Source organism: Malaya genurostris, chromosome 3 (assembly GCF_030247185.1).
Source record: "Malaya genurostris strain Urasoe2022 chromosome 3, Malgen_1.1, whole genome shotgun sequence".
NCBI classification, from domain to species: Eukaryota; Metazoa; Arthropoda; class Insecta; order Diptera; family Culicidae; genus Malaya; species Malaya genurostris.
In genome coordinates this window covers 287,085,951-287,109,385 of record NC_080572.1, presented here as the reverse complement: position 1 = coordinate 287,109,385, position 23,435 = coordinate 287,085,951, and the positions used below count along the sequence as shown (strand labels likewise).

The 23,435-nt window shown below is 37.9% G+C and overlaps 1 protein-coding gene across 2 annotated transcripts in view; it reads right to left on the bottom strand.

Moving 5' to 3' along the window:
- Window positions 1-6,787: 6,787 nt before the first annotated feature.
- The window catches only part of LOC131433646 (protein draper), a 66,823-nt gene continuing 50,175 nt past the window's right edge, over window positions 6,788-23,435 (bottom strand). The window contains exons 2-10 of one of the 2 annotated variants that reach the window (XM_058600135.1): window positions 21,038-22,213; window positions 14,974-15,220; window positions 14,438-14,908; window positions 14,183-14,328; window positions 13,652-14,074; window positions 12,686-13,390; window positions 8,318-8,668; window positions 8,108-8,242; window positions 6,788-7,928 (exon numbers count right to left, since the gene is read on the bottom strand). In XM_058600135.1, coding sequence (XP_058456118.1) covers window positions 7,525-7,928; window positions 8,108-8,242; window positions 8,318-8,668; window positions 12,686-13,390; window positions 13,652-14,074; window positions 14,183-14,328; window positions 14,438-14,908; window positions 14,974-15,220; window positions 21,038-21,473 — 3,318 coding nt within the window. In that variant the 5' untranslated portion in view covers window positions 21,474-22,213 and the 3' untranslated portion in view covers window positions 6,788-7,524. The remainder of the gene's footprint in view (window positions 7,929-8,107; window positions 8,243-8,317; window positions 8,669-12,685; window positions 13,391-13,651; window positions 14,075-14,182; window positions 14,329-14,437; window positions 14,909-14,973; window positions 15,221-21,037; window positions 22,214-23,435) is intronic. The other variant, XM_058600136.1, reaches the window with a different exon arrangement.

The following is a 23,435-nucleotide window of genomic DNA, read 5'->3' as shown; positions in this document are numbered from 1 at the left end:
TAGCTGAATTATCCGGCGTTGCTCGGAAATGTTTCGCGAAGGTAAGGTCGCAAAAAAGTTCGCGAAATTGTCCTGCCCACTGAAATACTCAGATTGTAATGAAGCACAACCTAGACGGCAGCGGCAAGTGTCCCTTCTCAGATCTCACAATAATCATAATTTTCACGGTATTCCCTTCATATCGGGTCAGTTTTTTGTTGTTGTTTTCCGTTAAATTCGATCAATTTTACCTTACACTTCTCATGTTTGGGGCACTCCCGCTCCCTTAAAATAACATCATAATCTATTATGATGTAAAAGTAATATCTGTATTTGCGAAGAAGCATCGATTCTTGTCGAATAAATTTCTCATTGAAATCCCCATTTTTAGTGAACTTACTGCAGCTCTCTTCCATTGAATTTTTTATCGTGACGTCACGAACGAACAAAAATTCATCTTTGACAGTTCAGCGGTACTGTTTACAAACAAGCTTAAACAAAAATCGAAGAACACATTTCAAACAATTATCTTTACACTTTGCAAATAGTCACTTTTATTTAATAAATCTCAAAAACAAACCGTATCAAATCGTGAGCAAATGTTTGAATACTTTATTTAGGCGATATGGACCGAAAATGGTTTGATCCAATTTGTCAACAAACAAACAAAAAAATCTCTGTTTACAAACAGTACTGCTGGACTGTCAAAATGTCATTAACTTTTCGTTTGAGTGTTTGAACAGAATGATTTTACAAGGATAGTTTTTTTAATATTACCATTTAATTCTGTTATAAGTATATCACGTTAAAGGTTGTTTTATGGAATCGCTTTAAATTTTGAAAGCTAAGGAAAAAACGCACATTTCATGTCTTGGGCGAATTTTTGTATCTTTTTTGGATTTTACAGTACAGGCTGTTGAAAAAAGGCTTTTTTTTTGTAAACGTGAAACTTCAAAAAATCATATCTCAAAATTTCCACGCAGCATATTGAAATAAAAAAATACGTGTCGAATAATTTCGAGTTCTTAACCGAAAAAAAATAGTTAGATGAAAAAAGAAGTTTTGGGTGGCTAGATTATAATTTAAAATAAGAATAAGAAACTACTAGTAGTACTAGTAGTATTTAAATTGTTAAAACAAGAAAGGTATTGACAGAAAGTATGTCTATTCTTCGGTATATTAGCTGCATAAGCGGTCTTCCTCGAGCGACGACTTCACATTCTTCATATCATAAGCATTCCAGTAAAGCTAAAGACCTTAGTAGTAAATTCATTTATATTTATTTGCTCTCAGTTAGTTATTCATAGTGTTAGTTCATTATGCTGGAAACCGTAGTGTGATATCCAACATAATCTTTTTATTTCTTGGAAACTGACGATTACGGTTCGTTTATTGGCTCCGCACAGCAAATCGCTTTTAGGGAGGCTTGTTGAGATAGCTACGTAATTCACTCAAGTAACTGAGATTCAAATGCTGGATGATGCAACTATTGCATCTTCATTCTACGAGACAGGACTTCATAAGATGGATGATGCAGATATGAATCCATAGATAAACATAAAATGGAGATTAAACCCTGACTAGATATTGCAAATTTTACTATCACCGAGCTGAGTATAATTTGTGTGATTTGTGCGAATGCGATTACGGCATTTTCTATCATCTTAACGCAACTACGTAACTAGGTTTTTGGTTTTCCATACATGGTTGAATCTGTGTATAGAAACCTAAAATCGAACGATATTCTATCGTTTTTCACCCAGTGCAGTAAGGAGCCACAGTCAGAGGGGTTCATCGTTTTTCTTGGAGTGAATGAATTCTTACTGTATTGACCCTAGAATATTTTAGCAGTTTGACATCCCTTTGGAGTACCGAATTCAATTCTGCTCATACACGGAACGACCGAAATTAGTTCTGCGCCTAATTCGTATTACTGTTTTTGAATTAGTTGATTTTAACAACAGAATTGCCAAAATAACTAAAAAATTAGTTAAAATTGAGAATTTACTTTGCTGAAAAAAACTGTGTTTAGTTGGCGAACATCCTGGACATAAACCAGCAATATTTCAATCCAACACGAAATTCTCATTGACAACTAATTTTGTTATTAAATTCAGAAAATTTGTTTCTATTTATCTATCACCGTGATTACTGAAGGACAGCACAAAAAAAAACAAAATGAAATTGGTCTTATTAACAAGTTTATTAGCCAAAAACTCATGAGAAGTGTCAAAACAAAACAATCCATTAAAAGGCTAAAAAGGACAGTCTTGTTGAAACTGCTTGCAAATTGTTTAGATGTTTTTCGAATGTGTTACGATGTATCCATATATAAATTTCTAAACCAATGTGTAAAAATGACGTAAACTCTTAGTGGAAAGTGTATTTATTCAGAGTTTGTGCGCATTCGAAGCGATTGTGCGTAATAATGTTTTTACGCGGAACAGTGAAGTGAGTCTAGAATGTTGCACTCTAATTGTCATTGTGTCAAATGGTGTTTTTTGTATCTTCCAACCTTCCGGGCTATGCCGTCTGGTGTACTACTTGTATTCGGTTTATGTTTTCCGAGTGCTTAAAGTTTTCAGAGAGAGCGTCGATTTGGCGAAGTCGAATGAAGAAAACAGCGACATAGAAGAAAAATTTTCGAAAAGAAGTTGATGTTTTGTTTATGTCTTTTTCTTCAATACAACATCGTATTTATACCTGCCAATAAAGAAAAGACAACCGCGACTGAAATTTTTTTCGATAGTAGTGTGCCATCTAGTGCCTAGTAGTCATAGTCGGTGTTAACGTTTTTTTCGGTGACAGAGCGCCATATAGCTGCAAATTGCAGAAACCAATTCAACCATTTATGTTGGTTGAAAACAACGTTTTATTTCTCTAATTAAACTAAAAAATTAGTTGAATGGATATGAAGTGTGCCTTAGCTAAGAAATGACAGCACGTTTAATTGGTGAATTCAACAAAAAAAAATTTCAACAAATATTTTATTATTATTAAGGGAATTAGAAATAAAAAATCTAAAATAGCAAAAGTAAGATTTTTTTAGTTGTCTCAAAAAATAACTAGCTAAAATCAGAAAATCAACTAATATTTTCGCCAAAATGCTGATTTCGGTCTTTCCGTGTAAATATTACGAATCGTTCTGCATTCTTCTGAGAACGCAGAATAGTGTTGCTTTTGTGAAAGCTCTATTTTTACTGTTTTCTCTCCGCATCCATTTCGCAATTCCTCTCTATGTTCCTGTTATCCTTCCTTTCCCATCTGGAAAATGGTTTGAAACCATACCTCAAATCACCGAATAATTATGGGAAACTGTCATGTGAGCTAATTAGTTCTGATTGTAGCATTTGAATAGGTTTTCTAGCGAATTTCCAAACTAGTTACAATTTAAGAATCCACAGCCCGCCATTTTCAAGATCAAACCTTTCACAGCGTTTTAATCGAGTATTGAACGTACAAGTGAACAGTACAATGATCGTAAACAAAGTGGGTCTCGAAATTCTTTGGCTACCTTGAAGATGAAACCAAGTTGACGGTTTGCTGTAGCCAACATATCATCATAGTGCAATCTACAAGTAATTTCACGATATAGAGTGACACCAAGGTCCTTAATACATTCCACTCGTGTCATGGACCTTTCTGAGATTTCATAGCCATAAAAGATAGGATCAGTTTTCCCGTAGAAAGATATGACGCAGCATTTCTCGATTCTCAGGCACAAACAATTTTTTGAACACCAATCTACGAACTTTTGTATCTTATGTTGCACGGAACGACCGAAATTAGCTCTGCGCCTAATTCGTATTACTGTTTTTGAATTAGTTGATTTTAACAACAAAATTTCCAAAATAACTATAAAATTAGTTAAAATTGAGAATTTATTTCCTGAAAAAAACTCTTATTTTTAGAGAATGTGTTTAGTTGGCGAATATTCTGGACACAAACCAGCAATATCTCAATCCAACACGAAATTCTCATTGACAACTAATTTTGTTTTTAAAATCAGAAAATTTGTTTCTATTTATCTATCACCAGTTTATTAGCCACAAAATTCATGAGAAGTGTCAAAACAAAACAATCCATTAAAAGGCTAAAAAGGACAGTCTTGTTGAAACTGCTTGCAAATTGTTTAGATGTTTTACGCATGTGTTACGATGTATCCATATATAAATTTCTAAACCGGTATGTAAAAATGGCGTAAACTGTTAGTGGAAAGTGTATTTATTCAGAATTGGTGCGCATTTGAAGCGATTGTGCGTAATAATGTTTTTACGCGGAACAGTGAATTGAGTTTCGAATGTTGCACTCTAATTGTACATGTCAAATGATGTTTTTTGTATCTTCCAACCTTCCGGGCCACGCCGTTCGATGTACTACTTGTATTCGGTTTTTATTTTCCGAGTGCTCAAAGTTTTCAGTGAGAGAGTCGATTTCGCGAAGTCGAATGAAGAAAACAGCGATTTAGAAGAAAAATGTTCAAAAAGAAGTTTCGCTTATGTCTTTTTCTCCAATACAACATCGTATTTATACCTGCCAATATAGAAAAGACAACCGCGACTGAAAGTTTTTTCGGTAGTAGTGTGCCATCTAGTGGCTAGTAGTCATTACGGTGCGTTATTTCGGCGACAGAGCGCCATATAGCTGCAAATTGCAGAAACCAATTCAACCATTTATGTTGGTTGAAAACAACGTTTTATTTCTCTAATTAAACTAAAAAATTAGTTGAATGGATATGAAGTGTGCCTTAGCTAAGAAATGACAATTGGTGAATTCAACTAAAAAAATTGTCATTTCAATAAATATTTTATTATTATCAAGGAAATTAGAATTAAAAAATCTAAATTAGCACAAGTAAGATTTGTTTAGTTGTCTCAAAAAATAACTAACTAAAATCAGAAAAACAACTAATTTTTTCGCCAAAATGCTGATATCGGTCTTTCCGTGTGTAGTTCAAGACGCTTAATAACCTTCAGAATTTTTGCATTGTTCATGAAAAGCGAAAACATCAACGGACCAAGATTGCTGCCTTGCGGAACTCCAGAAAAATTCGAGAAAACTTCTTTATGTTGAAGAACCGCTTTTAACTCGTACAGAACGGTTTGTTAGATACGATCTAAACCACTCCACACTCATCGTTGAGACACCCAGTAGTTAAAGCTTGGACAGAAGTATTTCGTGATCTACTCGATCAAATGCCGCTTAAGATCCATATGCGCTGCATTTTGCCGATCTCGCTACTTTTTGTTTCATCATTTCTATGCTCTGACGGTTTTAAATCATTAACACTCATCACCATCCTGATCAAATTAAATATCAGCTGATAGAATTGTAGACCGGTATAGGTGAAGCGGGCTTGTTTTACGTAATTACTTATGAAAACACATTCTGGAAAATTTAAAATTAAATCATAATAACAACCCATGAGATTGTTTTGATATTTGCTCAATTCATATTTGTCTCGTGCTCACTTTGACGTTTGTTTATTTGGAGAAGGGAAAAGCCCGGTGGAGTTAGTTTCTGTGAAAAATTGCTCTTCAACAGGCATAAAACCTCCTCTTCTTTTTGCATCAACTGATTACAATCATTCCAATGATACATTTTACTTGAATATTGTATTTTCTAAAATAACTAACACTTAAATTAATTACATAGTACCTGACTACAGACTGTTTGCGACTAAAAGAAATGACGGAGCATTTGGAGGCGTTTAAAATCATTCTGTTTATATTACACCAATTACTTTTGTAGGAATTCTATGGATTTGATGATAAGAAATAATTTGAAGTCATCGGCGAACGATAGTTTCATACAATCGATCGAAAAATCTAGATCGTTGAGATATAGTAGAAATATAAAAGGTCCAAGATGACTTCCTGGAGGAACTCCAGAGGTAACCGGTAATGGTAAGATTGTACAGACTCCTATTTTCACTGTCATTTCGCAACCAGTAAGATATGAGTGAAGCCAATTCAGATATAACCCGTTAAATCTTAGACTATTTAACTATGAGATTGTTATGTGATGATTGATCTTGTCAAACGCAGCGGAGAAAAAAAAACCATTTCACGAGATTTCTCGCGTAATTCGGACGTTAATTTTTATTTGAGTGTAGGTTTGTGACCCTAGGATCAGCCTACTCGGCGACAAATGAGTTCGCAAGTTTTTGCACATATCAGCCTGTAATTCGGGAATTAATTCAAAAATTTGTTTTCAGAATGATTGCCTAACCTATATATAATATAGCAAAGCCAATACCTTGTTTGCAGGCCTGTTGGTGTTGGAGAATGACAAATTGAGTACGATTTCCGATGATTCCTGATTCCGTCATTCATATCCATGTTGACCTGTTGTCGGGTGAGTGCTATACCGATGTTGACACTGAATGTGACGCTTATGGTGCTGAAAATTTATGTAAAAATGACACTTTTTGTGTGCAAATGGAACATAAAGCAAAGCTCCAAACGAATTCGCTCACCGGTGTCTGACGAACACTTTATAGAAAGTTTCCCAGCCGAGCGTAGCAGAATTGAATCAATACCGACGCTAGTTGAATAAACGGGCTTTGAAATATTTACGTCATAACACGTTTACAGTCAATTGGGCGGGGCTAATGAAACTTAAAATACAACTTCCTCTAAAACTCCCTAGGTCCACTTGATACCAGATGCATAAAATTGCCATTAGAGACTGTGATGAGGAGGGCCAGTTGAATAATGTAATGAAACTGGATACAGTTTCGACTCACGTTGCAAGGATGACGACGTAATATTCTTTTCAAGTTCGGAACGGATAAAACACATCCCAATACATGTCTATATTTATTAAAAATAGATTTCAACGCTTACACTTTAGTAACACAACTAACATACAATGAAATGTTTTTGATAATGCTTTTCAACTTTTTTTTTGTATCGCTGTTCCAAATGTATATAAATATGTATCTTATTCTCTCTTAATTGCAGCATCAATATATAAACATTAAAAACTTTATAGACGGGCAGGTCGTGTTTAAAACTGATTGAAATCTGTCTCTCATCGATATAGATAACTTTAGTTTTTTTCCGGTAATATCCCAAAATATCATTCCAACGTGTAAACTGATGTAAATATTTTTTGCTGCTTTCGCACCGTTTACTAATTTTCTGAGCTATAAATACGTACTTTCCGGTGTATGAGAAAAAGTTGGCTTTTTGGCACACTATGTAATACAATTATATTCTTCTTAGACCTTGCAGGGAAATCTAATAAATTGCCACCGTTCGCGGTTATTGTTTCGTTTCATTCAATTGCTAGTTAGTAGTCTAATCAGATTCTTGCATTTGCTTTCCAACGCTAGAAAAGAAACTAATAAGCTTACTTTTAACAAACTTGCAAAAAAACACTCAAACTTTATATCACAATCATAATCGATAAAATGTAGATTTTCGGAATTATACTATTATTAACGTAAATTAACTAAACTAACATGACTTTCATGCGATTGATTCAGTGATTACATTTAAAATTACGACTGATAGGAAGGAAAACTGAGCAATCCCGCGTTCACTTGATGTTGAGTTGAAGCTCGGGAATCTTACTACTGGCGTTGCACTCCTTTTCGCTGCCAGCCGGTGACGAACCTTCGGAGTTCATTTTCACGTACAGATTGCCGCTATCCATGCCAGTGGTAACGGCTCGAAGGGGCGGTGGCGTAGGAGACGAGTTGGACGAGGAAGAACCGCAATCGGCTCCGAGGTCACCACCACCACCAATTGCCTCATCTAGCGGTGGGATTACCAACGGCAAACGACCGGTCAGACCCGGCGACGACAGATTGTTGATGGTGCCGTTCTCTCGCAGCACGTTGATTTCCTTCGGTGAACTGTTTAATGGATTGGTCATCCGGAAATAGTGCGCCTTGTGCGAACTTCCCGGTCGAGAGTAATCTAGATGATCGTATTCAGTGTCTGGTGTGGAGGTGAAGGAAGAAAAATGTTAGAGGTACAGCTTTTGAAATGAACGAACTCTCAAGAGATTGTCACTTACAAGTTACGGTAAGAGATTCGCGTCAGGGTGCATGCATTATACAGAAGTGTAAATGAAGACCATTGAGACATATGGAGGAAGAATACAGTTTGGTACTTACCGAGATCTTTGTAACCATCTTTGTGCTTTATCTCATCGTAGACATGATCCTTATCATCGATTGTGTTGTAATTCGGGTTGGTCATGTCGGCATCAAAATTCTTCTGGCTTTCCGAGAGAAATTGAATGGAGTATGCTGGTAATTTGAAAAAAAAAAACGAAAAATTAAATCAGTAAACTTCTCTAATGCTCTCATAATTTAGAAACTCACATCGATCGGTCCCAAGAGATTCATTCTCCGGGTAACGATATTTATCCAGATTCGATTTCGGGTTCCGCAGATTGTTGCGTATCAACGAGCCGTTGGCGAGTAGGCCGTTACTGTCGGTCGCACTTCGACCGGTCGTGGACTGACCTCCTCCGGTTCCCGGTTGTCCCTGATAAGCGGAATAGACCGGATTGTCAAAGTGGCCCGGTTGTTCCTGGATCATGTAGTTGACGATGTGACTGACTTCGGCCTTCAAATTCGCCACCCGTCTGCGATGATAGAGCAACAGGGCGACGATGACTCCGACGAACATCATGGCCAGCACCAGACCCCAGGCAAGACCGGCATTGGAAGCTGAAATGGATGAAGATGATGGAACTTGTTGGGTCAAAGGGCGCTAGACATTACAAATTTTAGGAAGCTGTGTATAGAAAAAAAACGGAAATTTCACATTTACATTTTAAGCGCTTTAAACTAAAACTTAGTTTGTACAATTTGAAACAATGTCTGGTCTCTGGTCGAAGGTAAAAGTCTAGATACGAGAAGCCTTCTGCTTACTTAAATGACCCTTGTCACGTCTCACTTTTCCGCACTTTATTCTTCACATCCTTACTCTTCCTTGAGTACTATGGCTCTATAATTTCATATTCTTTCTCTTCTTATAATCTCTAGTTAGTTTGATATCGTTAAAAACCGAAAAAAGTGAAAAATCTTACGAAAGTCCGTACAACTTTTTGGCTTTGCTGACGACGTTGATATTGTATCACTTAACCTTGAGAAGATGGTGGAATCATACATCGGACAGAAAGCTGAAGCTAGGCGTATCGGACTGGCTATAAATGCGTCTAAAACAAAATACATGAGAAAAAGAGGCTCTAGGCACTATGCCTCCCACCACGAATATCGATAGACGGTGACGATATCGAGGTGGTTGACGAGTTCGTATATTTAGGCTCACTGGTGACCGCCGATAATGACACCAGCAGAGAAATTCAGAGACGTATTTTGGCAGGGAATCGTGCGTACTTTGGACTACGTACTCAGAAAAACCCTTCGATCGAGAAAAGTACGCCACCGCACGAAATTGACCATCTACAAAACGCTCATTAGACCGGTTGTTCTCTATGGCCACGAGACCTGGACTATGTTGGCAGAGGACCAACGCGTCCTTAGTGTTTTTTCGAAAGAAAGGTGCTAAGGACCATCAATGGCGAAGTGCAAATGGAAGACGAAACGTAGAGAAGGCGTATGAACCATGAATTGCAACAACTGCTAGGGAAACCATCCATCGTACGGACAGCTAGAATTGAACGACTACGATGGGCTACTTTTAAAGAACCACTACAATCAAATATTAATAAATACTCAGAGAGAACAGTCAAATGTTTACTTCTTATTTTTGTCGTGAATACGACTTACTTTACTATGGGGCGCCTTTTCAAAATTAGCCATATGGAAGAATGGGCAGAACTTAATCGTGAATATCTCGACTTGTATTAATAGCAGCAACATAATTTTTTCACTATTTCATTAAAAATATGAACAGGAATTTAGGATAATATTTTGAACAGTATGAGATAACCAATAACAACTCAAAAATAAGTTTTTTCCAAATTTGAAAACAACGCGGAAAACTATTAACTTTCGCTTTGATTTTTCGCGCAAGGGCGACGATTTTGAGGTAGTCAGGCACATATCTTCAACTGAACGTTATAAAAGGGGAACCGTGGTCGAAAATCGATCATTTATTCTTGTGCGTTGACGCATTCAAACAGCGGCATCGGAGAGTGCACCTTCTGCATGGTTAAAAACCTCAAACGCTCAGGTCGTAGTTCTCATTTGTCTTCCGGTCGTCAAGGCGAGAAGACGCATTAAACCAGTTTCGCATCATTTGGCAGTGCGAGCGGATGTGTTGGGGTTTGTACGCAAAGTTAGTTTCAACTCAAACAAACAAGAGCGATTGCATCATAAAACAGAGCTTCTGGTCGTTTGCATTGGAGAGAAAGGAAACGAAAAACGAAAAGTGGACGACATTATATAAAATCAGCCGTTCTATTGGCTCTAAATGCTATCTAAAGAACTATTAAAATTGCTTCTTTGCAAATCGAAGGTAAAAATCATCAGTTTAGTGAAGATCCAAAATAATTTGATTTGCTTCTTACACTTTCCGCTGTACGAAAATCGATCAACTATCAATACGAGTTCGAAAGTATAAAGAAATCGTGTCAGTTCTATTCGTATTCACGACATCCAGTTATGTCTCTGACATTACACACCCGTACTTTTTATGAACCTGTACAAATCTGTATTAAATTCAGGAAATCTGTATAAAATCTGCACTCTGATTTAAATCAGAGTCTGTATAAATGGCATCTCCTGATCTGCATTTTGTTTTTAAAAGGGTTAATGCCTAAATAGTAACAATTCCTTTTTTTGTTTTTTTTAGTTTACCAAATTAACTGCACAAAAAAAATTTAAATTTAAAACGAAAGGTAACGAAACACAAAACTGGTTCTAAAAATATCGTGTGTTGTCTTCTAGTTGGCATTAGGCCCTTTTTAAGAAGAATTCTGATATTTTGAACCTGAGAGTGTAATAGTTCAACTTTGATTGTTTTGATTGCTGTTGCCATTGCTAATAAAAAGGGTGAATAAAAATCCTTTGAAATGAAATTAGGAACATATCATATGTGTTTTTAGCTATTTTTGAATATTATTTTGATTTCCAAGGAATGTGAATCAATTCCCAATGTGGATCAAGACGAAGTGAGCAGAAACATGAAAAATCCAGAGTGATTTTAGTGACCAAATCAGGTTTTTAAGGTAACGTTCTTACAAATGAGATGAAATAGGGAGCCCTTACCCTACTTGAAATAATTTCAAAAAGATCTGATTCCATTTCGCCGGGCCCGAAAGGGCAGCATTCAGTCATCAATCGTTTCTGTCTTCAATCGAGGCTCAGTTTAACCACCGTCAGTTGATCTCTTGAAGTAACAAAATATCTCTTTCAATAGTGTGAGAGCGGCCTTCAAATGAGGTTCATGTAAACATTCCAATTGGTTCAAGATAATAGATGAAAGACAAACCAGATTGCTGAAATATCAATCACAGAATACACATAAATTAATTGTTTCCTCCTTCAGTTTTCATTTTTAATACTTTACTCCATTTATAATTCTATTCGTTCGAATTTGCTTACTACCAAGAGCGAAGGCAATGAAGGAGTTACACTACTTGGCACTCGAAACTGAGCAAGCAAAACTTCAAATGACTAGGTACGATTATTCAACTGACGATGAATTCCGGGAGCTTCACTTGAAAATGGCAGCAAAAGTCAAATGAATTAGTAGGGATATGCTGACGGTCAGCGGCAATAAATTTCATTTTCATCTTATATTATTCGATTGAAAATGAAATTTTACCGCACTGATCTCTACTCGCAGATTTATCTTGATCTTAGAATTGAATGTATGTTTGTTATTTATTTTATTCAGTTAAATCTCAATGGACTAAATGTGAAATTTGTATTTCTTGTACAGAAGCTCGAATGTGGAGTAGCTATTGTCCAATTGTTCACATATTTAAAGAAATTATCATTGGGGCCAAATTGAATAATACTGCGCGTTTTTATCAGAAAGTCTTGCATATAAAACAAAAACTCTTCGATTGAGCAAGTTAAGCCATCACACCAGAATCACCTTCGGGAAAGTGTTCATTAGAACCGTTTGTCTTTGGTGTTTTTGGAAGGAAGATGCTGCGAATGGTGAAGTAATGTTGTGGTTTGAATCCGATCCGGCAGGTCCCATGACGAAGCAGAGTACAGAGAGAGGGTGACTTACGAAATGATGGTGCACTGGATGGATCATGTTAAAAACAAAACGGTACAAAACGCTATCGAACAATGCAAACGGTGCAGATTCGTGGCTATGAACAGTGCATGTGTTTCCCACAAACTTATCACACAGGTGCTTGTGATAGTAATATTCATATTCAAAGCAAATTCGGAACGGTTTACCAAAAGTTTTTGCAACTTTTGTTGTATAATTCGTTGAATAAAAGTGTTCTTTGGTCGTAGCATTGGGCAGATTCACTACATCCGAGTCATTGTCCGCGTGACGATTGTAAGCTACAGTCAATAAATGTATGTAGTAATATTTGAGTTGATTGAAGCTCTCATCCTCCGAAGTGATGACAGATAAAGTGTCATTTACTTTACTCCATACATCACTGGTATTTCGGTCCGATTGCCGTATGGTGGATTCTCCCGTCATAAATTCTTCCGATACAGTTACATTTGCTTTGCAAGATTAAGAAAACCGACACCCGATTGTTAGTAGAATAAAGTTTAGAAAAAAACACATTCGCTACTCACCATCATCGGTTTCCTGCACCTTAGCTTCCGCGCGCGATTTGTCACACTTTTCGCCGTAGTACCCTAAACTGCACACACAACCCTTCGCCGCATGACAGACAAAGTTTCCTGGCGGACAGTTGCAGGACTCCATGCAGTGATTACCGTAGAATCCCTCCGGACAAACCTCGTCGCAACGGTTTCCCATCCAGCCGGGATCACAAATACATTGGCCATCGTTTTTCCGACATTTAGCATTATTTTTGCAGTTGCACTTCTGACTACAGTTCGCACCGTAAAATCCGTTCGGACATACTGCTTCACAGTTTGCTCCGGTCCATCCTGGTGGACATTGACACATGCCCGTTTCGTGAGAACACTCACCCCCATTCCGGCAGGTACACTTCATTCGACACTCGATGCCGTACGTTCCAGACGGACACGGATGTTCACAGGTAGTGCCAATGTATCCCGGACCACACGTGTACTGACCGGTTATGTGGTCACACGTCGTATTGCCCGCCTTCGAATCGGGACACTGCTCTTTGCAGCCATGCCCGAAGAAACCGTCCGGACACGGATCATTGCAGGTCGGACCGGTCCAACCACGAGAACAGACGCAATCTCCCGAGATCGGATCGCACGAGGAATTATTGTGACACGCACAGATTTCGTCGCATGTTTCACCGTAGTAACCCAGGGGACAACGGCTTTCGCAGCGAACGCCTACAATTGAAAAAAAGTATAATTAATAAAAGAGCATTCGGTTTCATAGGAAGTAATAGATGAGAGATAAATAGAAATGGTGCAGGTTGAGAACCAAGCATTTTTGAGTGCTGAGTGCGTTTTTTTGTTTTGTTACAACCGATGGTTTCTATCGTAGTATTTTTACCGTTCCCAGAGTTAGTGTCGCAAGAGGGAAATAAAACACGTTAGTAGTATCCGGACAATCACCGCACAATGGTCAGTCGGAAAGTCTTAACTCACCACCCCAGTCCGCTTTGCAAATGCATTTTCCCGTGGTAGCATTGCAAGCCAGCGTATTATCCAAGTGACAATCGCAGCTTTGCAAACAATTTTGCCCGAATCGACCGGATTCGCACTTTTTGTCACAACGCTCTCCCGTCCACCCGGCCGGACACGTACATTGGCCATTGACCGGATTGCAGACACCGCCATTGTCGCACTTGCACCTTTCCGTACAATCCTTCCCATAGTAATTGGTGTCACACGGTCGATCACAGCGAATTCCCTGCCAACCCGGCGAACAGAAACACTGGCCGCTTTCCGCCGAACACGAGGCACCGTTCATACACTCGCACTGTTGGCTGCAGTTTTGACCGAACGTTCCGTTGCCACACTGTTCTTCACAGTTTTCTCCCATGAAACCGGCAATGCAGTTGCACGATCCTGCATTTCGAAACAGGAAAATTAAAAGGAAAAATTTATAGAAGCAGAAACAAAGGACTAACAAAACCAAAAAGGTTAATATTTTAAAACAAACATTAAAGCTTATACCGTCGATATGACTGCAAGGTGAGTTATTTTTACAGTTGCAATGAATCAAACAATCCTGTCCGTAGCGCAAAAATGGACATGGCCTGTCGCAAGAGGCACTACTCCAACCTGGCTTGCAGAGGCACTTTCCAGTCCACGGATGACACCTTCAGAATTCAGTATAATAAAAAATAAACAGAAATCAAACCATTAACGAAACCAACCAAGAGAACAAATAAAAGAAAACCACTTGACGTAAATCAATCCGAAACGTACATTTTAGTATGTTTTTCGTTGCATTCACATTGACCGTTACAATCCGCTCCGAATCGATCATCGGGACAGATCCGGAGGCCACAGTCGGCTCCTGTCCAGCCGGCGGCACAGGTGCACTTGCCGGTTGCAGAATTGCACTCGGCTCCGTTCAGACAGCGGCACGTTTCGGTACAGTTTATGCCGTAGTTATTAGTCGGACACGAATCCAAACACTTTGCTCCCATAAAACCCGGTGCACAGATACATTCTCCCGTGACATGGTTACAATCGGCTCCGTTGAAACATTCACACTTTTCTGCACAATGCAAACCGTACCGCTGTCCCTGACAGCGGTTCGCACACACCGTCCCAGTGTAACCAGCAGGACAAACACACTCACCGGTTTGCGAGTCGCAGCTTCCTCCGTTCTGGCAGCGACAATCCGAACGGCACTGTTCGCCATGCTTACCTTCCGGACATTTCTGGGCGCATCTGAAATAATTTGAAAATTTAGCAACCGGAACAGAGAACAGTAATATTTTTCATGCAATACTTACAATGGTCCGGTGAAACCGGGAGCACAGTAGCATTCCCCGGACACTGGATCACATTTACCCCCATTGAGGCACTGGCACAGTTCGTTGCAGTCCTGCCCGAACCGATCGGATTGACACTGGAACTCGCAGAACTGACCGCGGTAACCCTTCGGACACTGGCATCGACCATCCTGTGCGTTGCAGGTCGAGTTGTTTTTACATTCGCACTTCTGACTGCAATCCGAACCCCATCGCATCGGTGGACAATCTGTAAGAATCGAAAAAAATAAGCTTTAGCTTCATCACAGTATAGTCCGAAAATGTCATGAAGGCTTCTTTGCCTTTTGTCGCGACACTCCTGAATACGCATATTTCTGGAAATATTTCATAAACGCTTGAAATGTTTCACAGGCTGATGAACGTATATCTGTTCATTGTGTAAATCAATTTCTGGTGATACTACAAGCGTTCAGATCGAAGATGGCGTCGAAAGAAGAGCAAGTGCGAAAAGCATTTTTGTGCGGTCGTTATGAAAATTAGCATCCGTCAGTGAGAAAACTTGCAAAAATAAACAATTGGCTTTACTGCAAGCACTATTTATAACGTTTTCAAATATTTCGATACACGTTTGACAACAGCCAAGAAGGCTGGGAGCGGAACAAAAACGGATCACAGGTATCACCAGAAGACTAGACACTAGACCTTTCGGTACGTACTGTGACTAGAAAAATGAAAATGTCTTCAAATATCATGTATACTTTCAAGAACCGGCAAGGTATGAAGTTTTTCAAGGTGAAAACTATACCGAACCGTAATGATAAACAGAATATGACGGCTAAGACCCCAGCTCGCCAGTTGTATCACGAATATTTGACGAAGTTTTCCTTAGTAATACTGGACAATGAAATTGAACAATGAGGACAGAGGGTCACGTGTTGAGTTTTAAATCGACCACGTGGCTCGCTCAATTCCTTTGCGCATCGTATTTCTGTATAAAATGTTCAAAACGACGTATGTAACATTGAGAGATTCTTTTTGTTTACTTTCTCTTTTGATTATTACGGCACTCTTAGCAATCCTTCTCTCCAATTATTTACCGATAATAATAACTAGAGCTATCATCTTTTAATCTGTTCTGGAGAAATTACCGAAAAAAGCAGGAATATTTCGCAATAATCGAAAGAGAAAGTAAACGTATATGAGTAAACTGCACCGGGTTGCCAGCATATGGGTATCGTATGGGTCAGGCCCGTACTCAGGATTTCATTTCGGGAGGGTCCCAAAGATTAAAAAATAATGTTACTGAAGATTCCTTATGTACTTAATTCTCGGTGTGCCTTTTACGGCTGTTTTTAACATACACTTTGAACTTTTCCACTGGAACTGCTATTTTGTTACATTTCATTACGTTTACTGTCTTGTTATTTCTGTAACACATGTCTGAGACATTCTAAATAATTATATGTTTTTGATTTCGGGAGGGGCTAGGGCTTCTAAGGCGCCCACTCTGGGTACGTGACTGGTATGGGTTGGATATTACATGGATTCCGATGAACAATGAAAAAATATTCAACTTTCACAAAGATTGAATGTCTGTGTTAATTTGCAGCCTTGTCGAGCCAATTTTATTTCTCTCTACTTTTTCAGAATGCTATCAGGAAACCAAAGCGAAAAAAATGGGATGCATTGAAACTGACTTTGTTTCACAGAAAAATATAAGACTTTATTTTTATAGCGATAACATATATGTTTTTATGTACTAATCGCATCTAAACTAAATTATCTAGACTTTGTCACGGTAGATTTATGATACAAGCCTTCAAAGCCGAGATATTCGATGAACAAGTAGAGATATGCATTTCCGAGCGTTCCAATCTTCAGCAGTTCTTCAGTCAGAAAAAAATACAAAAAAATACAACAACTTTATGAATCATTTTGAAAATTTCACAGAATATTCTCAACTAAATTTCGAAGACATTGTCAGGTGGGTTTTTCTATATCTGCACCGTTTCCAAGAAAATTTAATTTGAAACGGGAAAATAGCAAAAAACGTACCACTTTACGGTACTGTCTTCAGCCCTTAAGCAGTTTCCCGGAGTGGTCTTTGCACTGTCATGCAACTGAACGGCGTATTGCGTTTATTGCTCCAGTTTTGATTTTGTGATTCAGAATTCAAACATTTAAACGAACTGCATAGAAAAACACGTGTGAATCAAACCTCTTAAAACGAAAATCTATGTCGAATTCTTACAAATATCGAGGATTGATTTTTCCTTTTATGTTTTCAAAACATCGTTTGCAAGTCGTCCTATATAAAATATTTAGGTGAATCAATACAGCTTGTGTTGTTATATTTATGAAACGAATTAATCAAAGTGGTTGAAAAATATTTTTTTTCTGATTTTCATAAGATGAAGTTCTACATTTTCAATCAAATTAATTTTTTTTGGTTCACGCTAGTTCTCGGAATATTATTCGAACCATGATTAATTTTCATGGGAGAAGAGTTATTGCTCATGATTTCTTAAGAAGTTAAAATGATTGGTTTCATGATTTTCTAATCATGACAGCAGTGACGGATTTCTTTCCGTGTATGATTTGGCAGGCAATACGCAGTTGTGGTCGAGCAAGCTTGGCGATCCCTCGCTATTTCAGCCTTTTCACTGCCAAAAATGGTATAAATAGAATGGAGGCCATATTGTACGCGAAAGTAGAGAGTCGAGCGAAATCGGGCTCAATATAAGCAACAAGCTACAACTATAGGAATAATTTGGACATAAGCAGCTGAATCGACTGCAGAGAAATCTGTACATACCTTAATGGCTAGAGTAAATTCAAAAGTTCGTGGTTTCTTCATGCAGTCTAATTAAGTGACTGTAATTAGTTTTAAGATCACTAATAAAATAATAAAAAATGCATGTTAAAAACGATAGAAATAGTGACAAAAAAATCTGATTTAATATAGCAAATATTGTTGCTCAAAACTACAAAGCGTGATAATTAATTTTTTTAAGGATTTAGTGTATTTAGAGATTGTTTCAATCAATATTTGGATAAAAATAACAAATTTTTTACTTATGCGTTCCTGTCAATTTCCCGTAAATTCCATTAGAAAAATAAATTTAAAATGAGCGAATTCTAGTTAAAGTTAAGGATTGTAGCGCTTTAAATTTACATTTTTACCTTTTTTTTATAAATATAAAAAATAGGTATAGAATTCGCTCAAACTTTAGAAAAATTTTCCGATGCCGAATGCCATATACCAATCGATTCAGCTCGACGAACTGAGCAAATTTCCCTGTGTGTGTGTGTTGTCAACTAAGAGGTCGAGATCTCAGAGATGGCTAAACCGATTTTGATCAAACTAGTCACCCTGAACGCTATTGAATGGTTTTGAGATCGGATGTTTACTTTTGAGTTATACGAAGTTTTATGTCAAAATTTTCAGTTTTTTGACAGTATCTGTCACAATTGACCTTGAAAATAGAATATATTTTCCGACTTAGATTTCGCACGGTAATACCTATCCAACAAGCCATAGATTGTTGAAATCCGTCCATTTTTAACGGAGATATCGAAATTTTTGTGTAAGCGACTTTTTGCCCTATTCCAGCAGTAGAAGTTTTGAGCGCTGTCTGGCAAAGAAATGCTTGGGAGCAACATAAAACACGATTTTTTATACTGTTACATACATTTGTTTCTAAGTACCAAAAAGACTGTGTACAGCATGATATTTTGCCTCGAACCGATTTTAGCACGGTTCGTTTTTGGCAACATGATCGTTCGAATATGACGTAACATATGTAAACCAGATGATGGCAGAATTTTCGAGTTGAAAGCAATTCCATAATTATATTGATTTAAACTACTAACAGCAATAAATGCTGGAAGAACGTAACAACCATATACCATTCGAATCAGTTCGTCGAGATCAGTAAATGCATGCGTGATAAATAATTTCACTCAATTTTCTCGAAGATGACTCAACCTTTATCTACAAAATCACATTTATATGAAATGTCGTATGCTCCCATACAAGATTCCTGAATTATGTTTGGATCCGACTTCTAAGATTCAAATGAAATCTAAGAACCAAAGTCGATAAAAAAATAAACCTATTTCAGTTTTAGTGGTAATCAGTTTTCTATTCGGAAAATTCCCAAAAATTTCATTCGCACTACTATTTCTCAAAGATGTTTACACTGATTTTGAAACATATTGAAACCTACAATGGCTAACACCGATTTTCTTATTCCGGTTCGAGTATCGAATCGTTTCTCAAAGCTCAATCGTTTTCTCAAAAAAGCCAATTCGAATTTCAAAAACAAAAAATCAAATTGAAATAAACTTATGTCCCATACAAAATTAATGATGTTTATCCATTTCTGATTTCTGATTCTGGAATTACAGGATGATGAATTTTTAAAATTCAATTCGATCATCTTCTATGACAATCCCAAAAAGCTTTAAAGTTGGACTCAAGACTATTGCAATTTATTCGTCATAAATGGAAGTACCGTAAATAATGACTAAAAACTCTAAAGTGGAATTTACTTCGACATATCATGGAATGTTCATTCGATTGTCACACGTTTAGATTCAAATTCGATCCGATTTGCAGTTTCGACATTACAGAGTAATGAGTGATTAATATCTCAAATAGCCACTTAAAACGACGGACATTAGAATAATGTCATGGAAACTGAAACACCGAAGTATATTCATGCAAAAACACATGCGGATTTATAAAAAAAGGTATCATCTCACTGCTAGGTGGATTAAGCACGTTTTATTTTTTCAAATAAATTTAATTTCATTGACATTCGTTTGTTCTTTCGGTTGCGCTTATAATCAGATAGCAAAAATTCGAAATAGAACAAAGCACGAATTGTTCGTGATGTGTTTTCTTCTTCCACATTGCAAGTACTGGTGCTGCCCACAAAGTAGCAAGCTCTGCAAACTAGAAGAATTTATCATACAGTTTTATGGGATTTGTTTCTGTGTTTGACCATCGTTTGTAAAAAAATTAGCTATGAAATGAAATGCTTTAGTTCCATAACCGGAAGTCAGATCCGGAGAAAATGTTCTAGAAATTCTGAGAAAATTGAGTACACATTTTTGCTCTAATTTTCGCGTATTACACCGTAGCTCCGGAACTGGAAGACGGATCGGGATGAAATTCAATAGCAGGCTATTGGACCATAAGACCTTTCATTTGAATTTAAGTTTGTGAAAATAGGTTCAGCCTTCTCCGAGAAAAATGAGTGCATATTTTTGTTACATACATACATACACACAGACAGTTCCTCAGTTCATCGAACCTTTCAAATTGCATAGCCTTCCAAATTTTGATAAAAACTAGTCAATTTTTTCAGTTATGTTGGATGGTGGCCAAACAAACCGGTTTTTGGATTCCGATTGATGATTGGTCAAAATCACCACTCTTAGATATTTCAGAAACGGCTTAACCGATTTTCACTAACTTAGATTATAATTAAAGGTCTGTAGGTGCCATTAAAAACTCTGAATTTTGTTCGGATCTGACTTCCGGCTCCAGAATTATACAACGATAGGCGTTTAAATTTCAAACCGTTCTACCAACATTTTTTTTCGAGTTGGCGCGAAAACAGTTATCACATGCGAATAAAGCAAATTGACAGAAAGGTTCGTTGAATTGTCTAGAATTCATTAGTTTGTTCAATTGATTAGCTTAGATTAGAGTTTTCTTTCGGTCGTCATTCTCATTTAGACGTAGCTATAATCAAAGAAATTCAAATGCATTAACTTTATGTCTGCATGGTGGTTTATGTTGAAACGGTCGGTGGCGTCAAAAATTCAACATAAATTGCTAATGCACTGATAAGTCGAAAACGAAACGTAACACAATAAATTAAGAAATTCTAATTTTCAATATCCGAGTACATAAAATAAGCCTTATATGGCATTTCTTGCCACGTAGATAAAGCATCGTGTTGCGAAATGTGAAGATCACTTCGATTATACTAATTGAACTCTTTTCAAACATTTTTTTAGGTTACTACGTTGAAGATGTTATTAAAGCTAGTTCAGGTACTTGAGCACTCACTTATATTGCACGTTTTTCCGACGTATCCTTGGTCGCAGCGACACTCTTCGGGGGCAATGCATTCACCGTGCTTGCAACCTCTGGTGCAAACCGGTCTGCATCGCAGCCCAGTCTGGTCCTTCTCGTAGCCCCCGCAGCACTTTTTCAGTATTCTCTCTTTCGTAACACTCGTGGTTTCGTTGACGATTTTAGTTTTCACTCTGTACGCGGAACAGCGAGGTGGAACGGCAACACACCACTTCTGGTAGCGTTCCTGGTACGTTACCTCCCTTGGGGCAGTGACAAACAGTTGGAACTGTTCGACCTCTTTGCACACATTCGGTCCCTCCAGATCGTCATCAACGACAACCTTATCCAGCTGGCCGGCAACCAAAATGGCAAACAGCACCGTACTTAAACTTAGTGTCCGAAGACTTATCAGTCGAGAATATTGCATTGTGATATTTTTTTTTATTTCAATCCGCCACTTCTGTTCACAAACACTTTGTTAGCTACTAGACCTTCACAAACCATTCACATTCTCCGGCAGCTGGTGGTGAATGTTATTGTAGTGTTCCTTCCGAGATCGACTTGAGTCACACAGGCAGCCACGTTCGTTTCATTCATAAAACATTTCCCCTAAACTGTCGAGTAAACTAAACGCACACGTGCGGTTTGTGAATCACAACAAAACTAGCAAATTGCTGGCAGTGCACGAACGGCGATCTGTTTATGATTCAACCTGTTTCAAAGATCAGTCGACGCTGTGTTACAACGTTACTCCATAGTTTCGTAATCGACTGGTTCTCGTTGATCAAACGACTAACGTGCACTGAGTGAAACATGAACAAGAACACAACTTCAACTTTCCGCTCGGAGCACCAACGAAAGTGAAACAGGAACGAACTAACATCTACGTTGTACGGCTCGAATCGACGATGTGTTTGTGCATTTGGTGCAGCAATTTTTCAATTACTCCGCCCGGCAGAACTGAAGTCCGTACTTCCTTCTACGGCTGATAACAACAACAAGCCTCATAAGCTCTGTGATTGTGGCGGCGGTGGTGGCGAAGACTCACTTTTCACTGCATTGTTCACTGATTGAGAAGATGCTGATGCATCATCCTCTGGTAGACTGACTGATTGATTGACTGATAGACTGCAGCAAGTGGCTGACGTCGACGACTGACGACGATATCTGGGGAAAAAAGAGAGAGAAAAACTATTAGCAAATCTGTATGCGGTTGAAAGAATGCGAGATTAGGAAGTTGCGATGAAGGTTACACACTCACACACACACAGAACATGTTCAAATTCAAGATCTAGTGTACATCTATGATAATTGACATAATGACGCGGGTACGCAAACGGAGATCATCACAATTTGGAATGAAAATATGTGGCCACCAAACCAAATGTGTTGTAATTATCTCACATCACTCGATGGAAGGCGGTCACGAGTTTCTTCACTCGTCGAGCCCCACACTTCATTCAACTCTAGCGCTTGCGAGAACACGAACAAAAATGAAGATGAATGAATGTTCATCACGAAACAGCATAAGGCGTGAAATTGTCGCGCAATCAAACGTGATTTGTTTCAAACGAACTATTGTTTGGTCAGCAACCACCAGCAACAGCAGCAGCAGCATGGCTTCTAAATTCTAATAAAAACGCACATGCCAACACTCCACGTCGTCCAGGGCGCAAAAAACGGCTCCCAAAAATAAACGAAGTAAGCGTGGAAGTGTGAATTGTGCTCTTTCTGGTTGTTAATTTTCAGTGCAAATTGGTTGTCACATCTGTTCTAGCAGCAAGCGTTTCCTCATGGAGTTAAGCAATCCAAAAGTTGTTTCATATCGTTTTATAATAGGCTAGCAATTCAATTCATTTAAAAAAAAAGGATTTCAATCGTTTTCTTTAATAAATTTAATAAGTAAAATCGGAACCCGTCAACCGTCAACCGGATTCGTGAGGCTAAACCTAAGACGGCACATTTTTTGAGGAACGCAAACTTTTCGGGCTAGTGATTACTCAGTCGTTTGTTTTTTTTTTCGTCTGTCAAGGCATCAAACGATGGCGTAGATATTTTTAAAACAAAGCCTTTCTGCTGACGTTTCACAACGTGAAGAACAATGAATGTCATGGAATTTAATTTCGATTGCCCGTGTTCTGCGTAAGGAACGATCAGTTCGAACCAATGATTGTCGATGAATTTCTACGTCTCCATGATTCTGTTATTTACTGTTTAAAATTCGTGATCAAATAAAATGCAATTTACAGTGAAACCCATTACTTATACCCGCAGTTGATGAATTCAACTACTACATGGAATGAAAAGTCCCGGGCCTCTCACAGAAAAAAACAGTGAATAGTTTCGATCCGTGTAAATTATTGTTGAGTACAAGTCTATTCACTAGTGC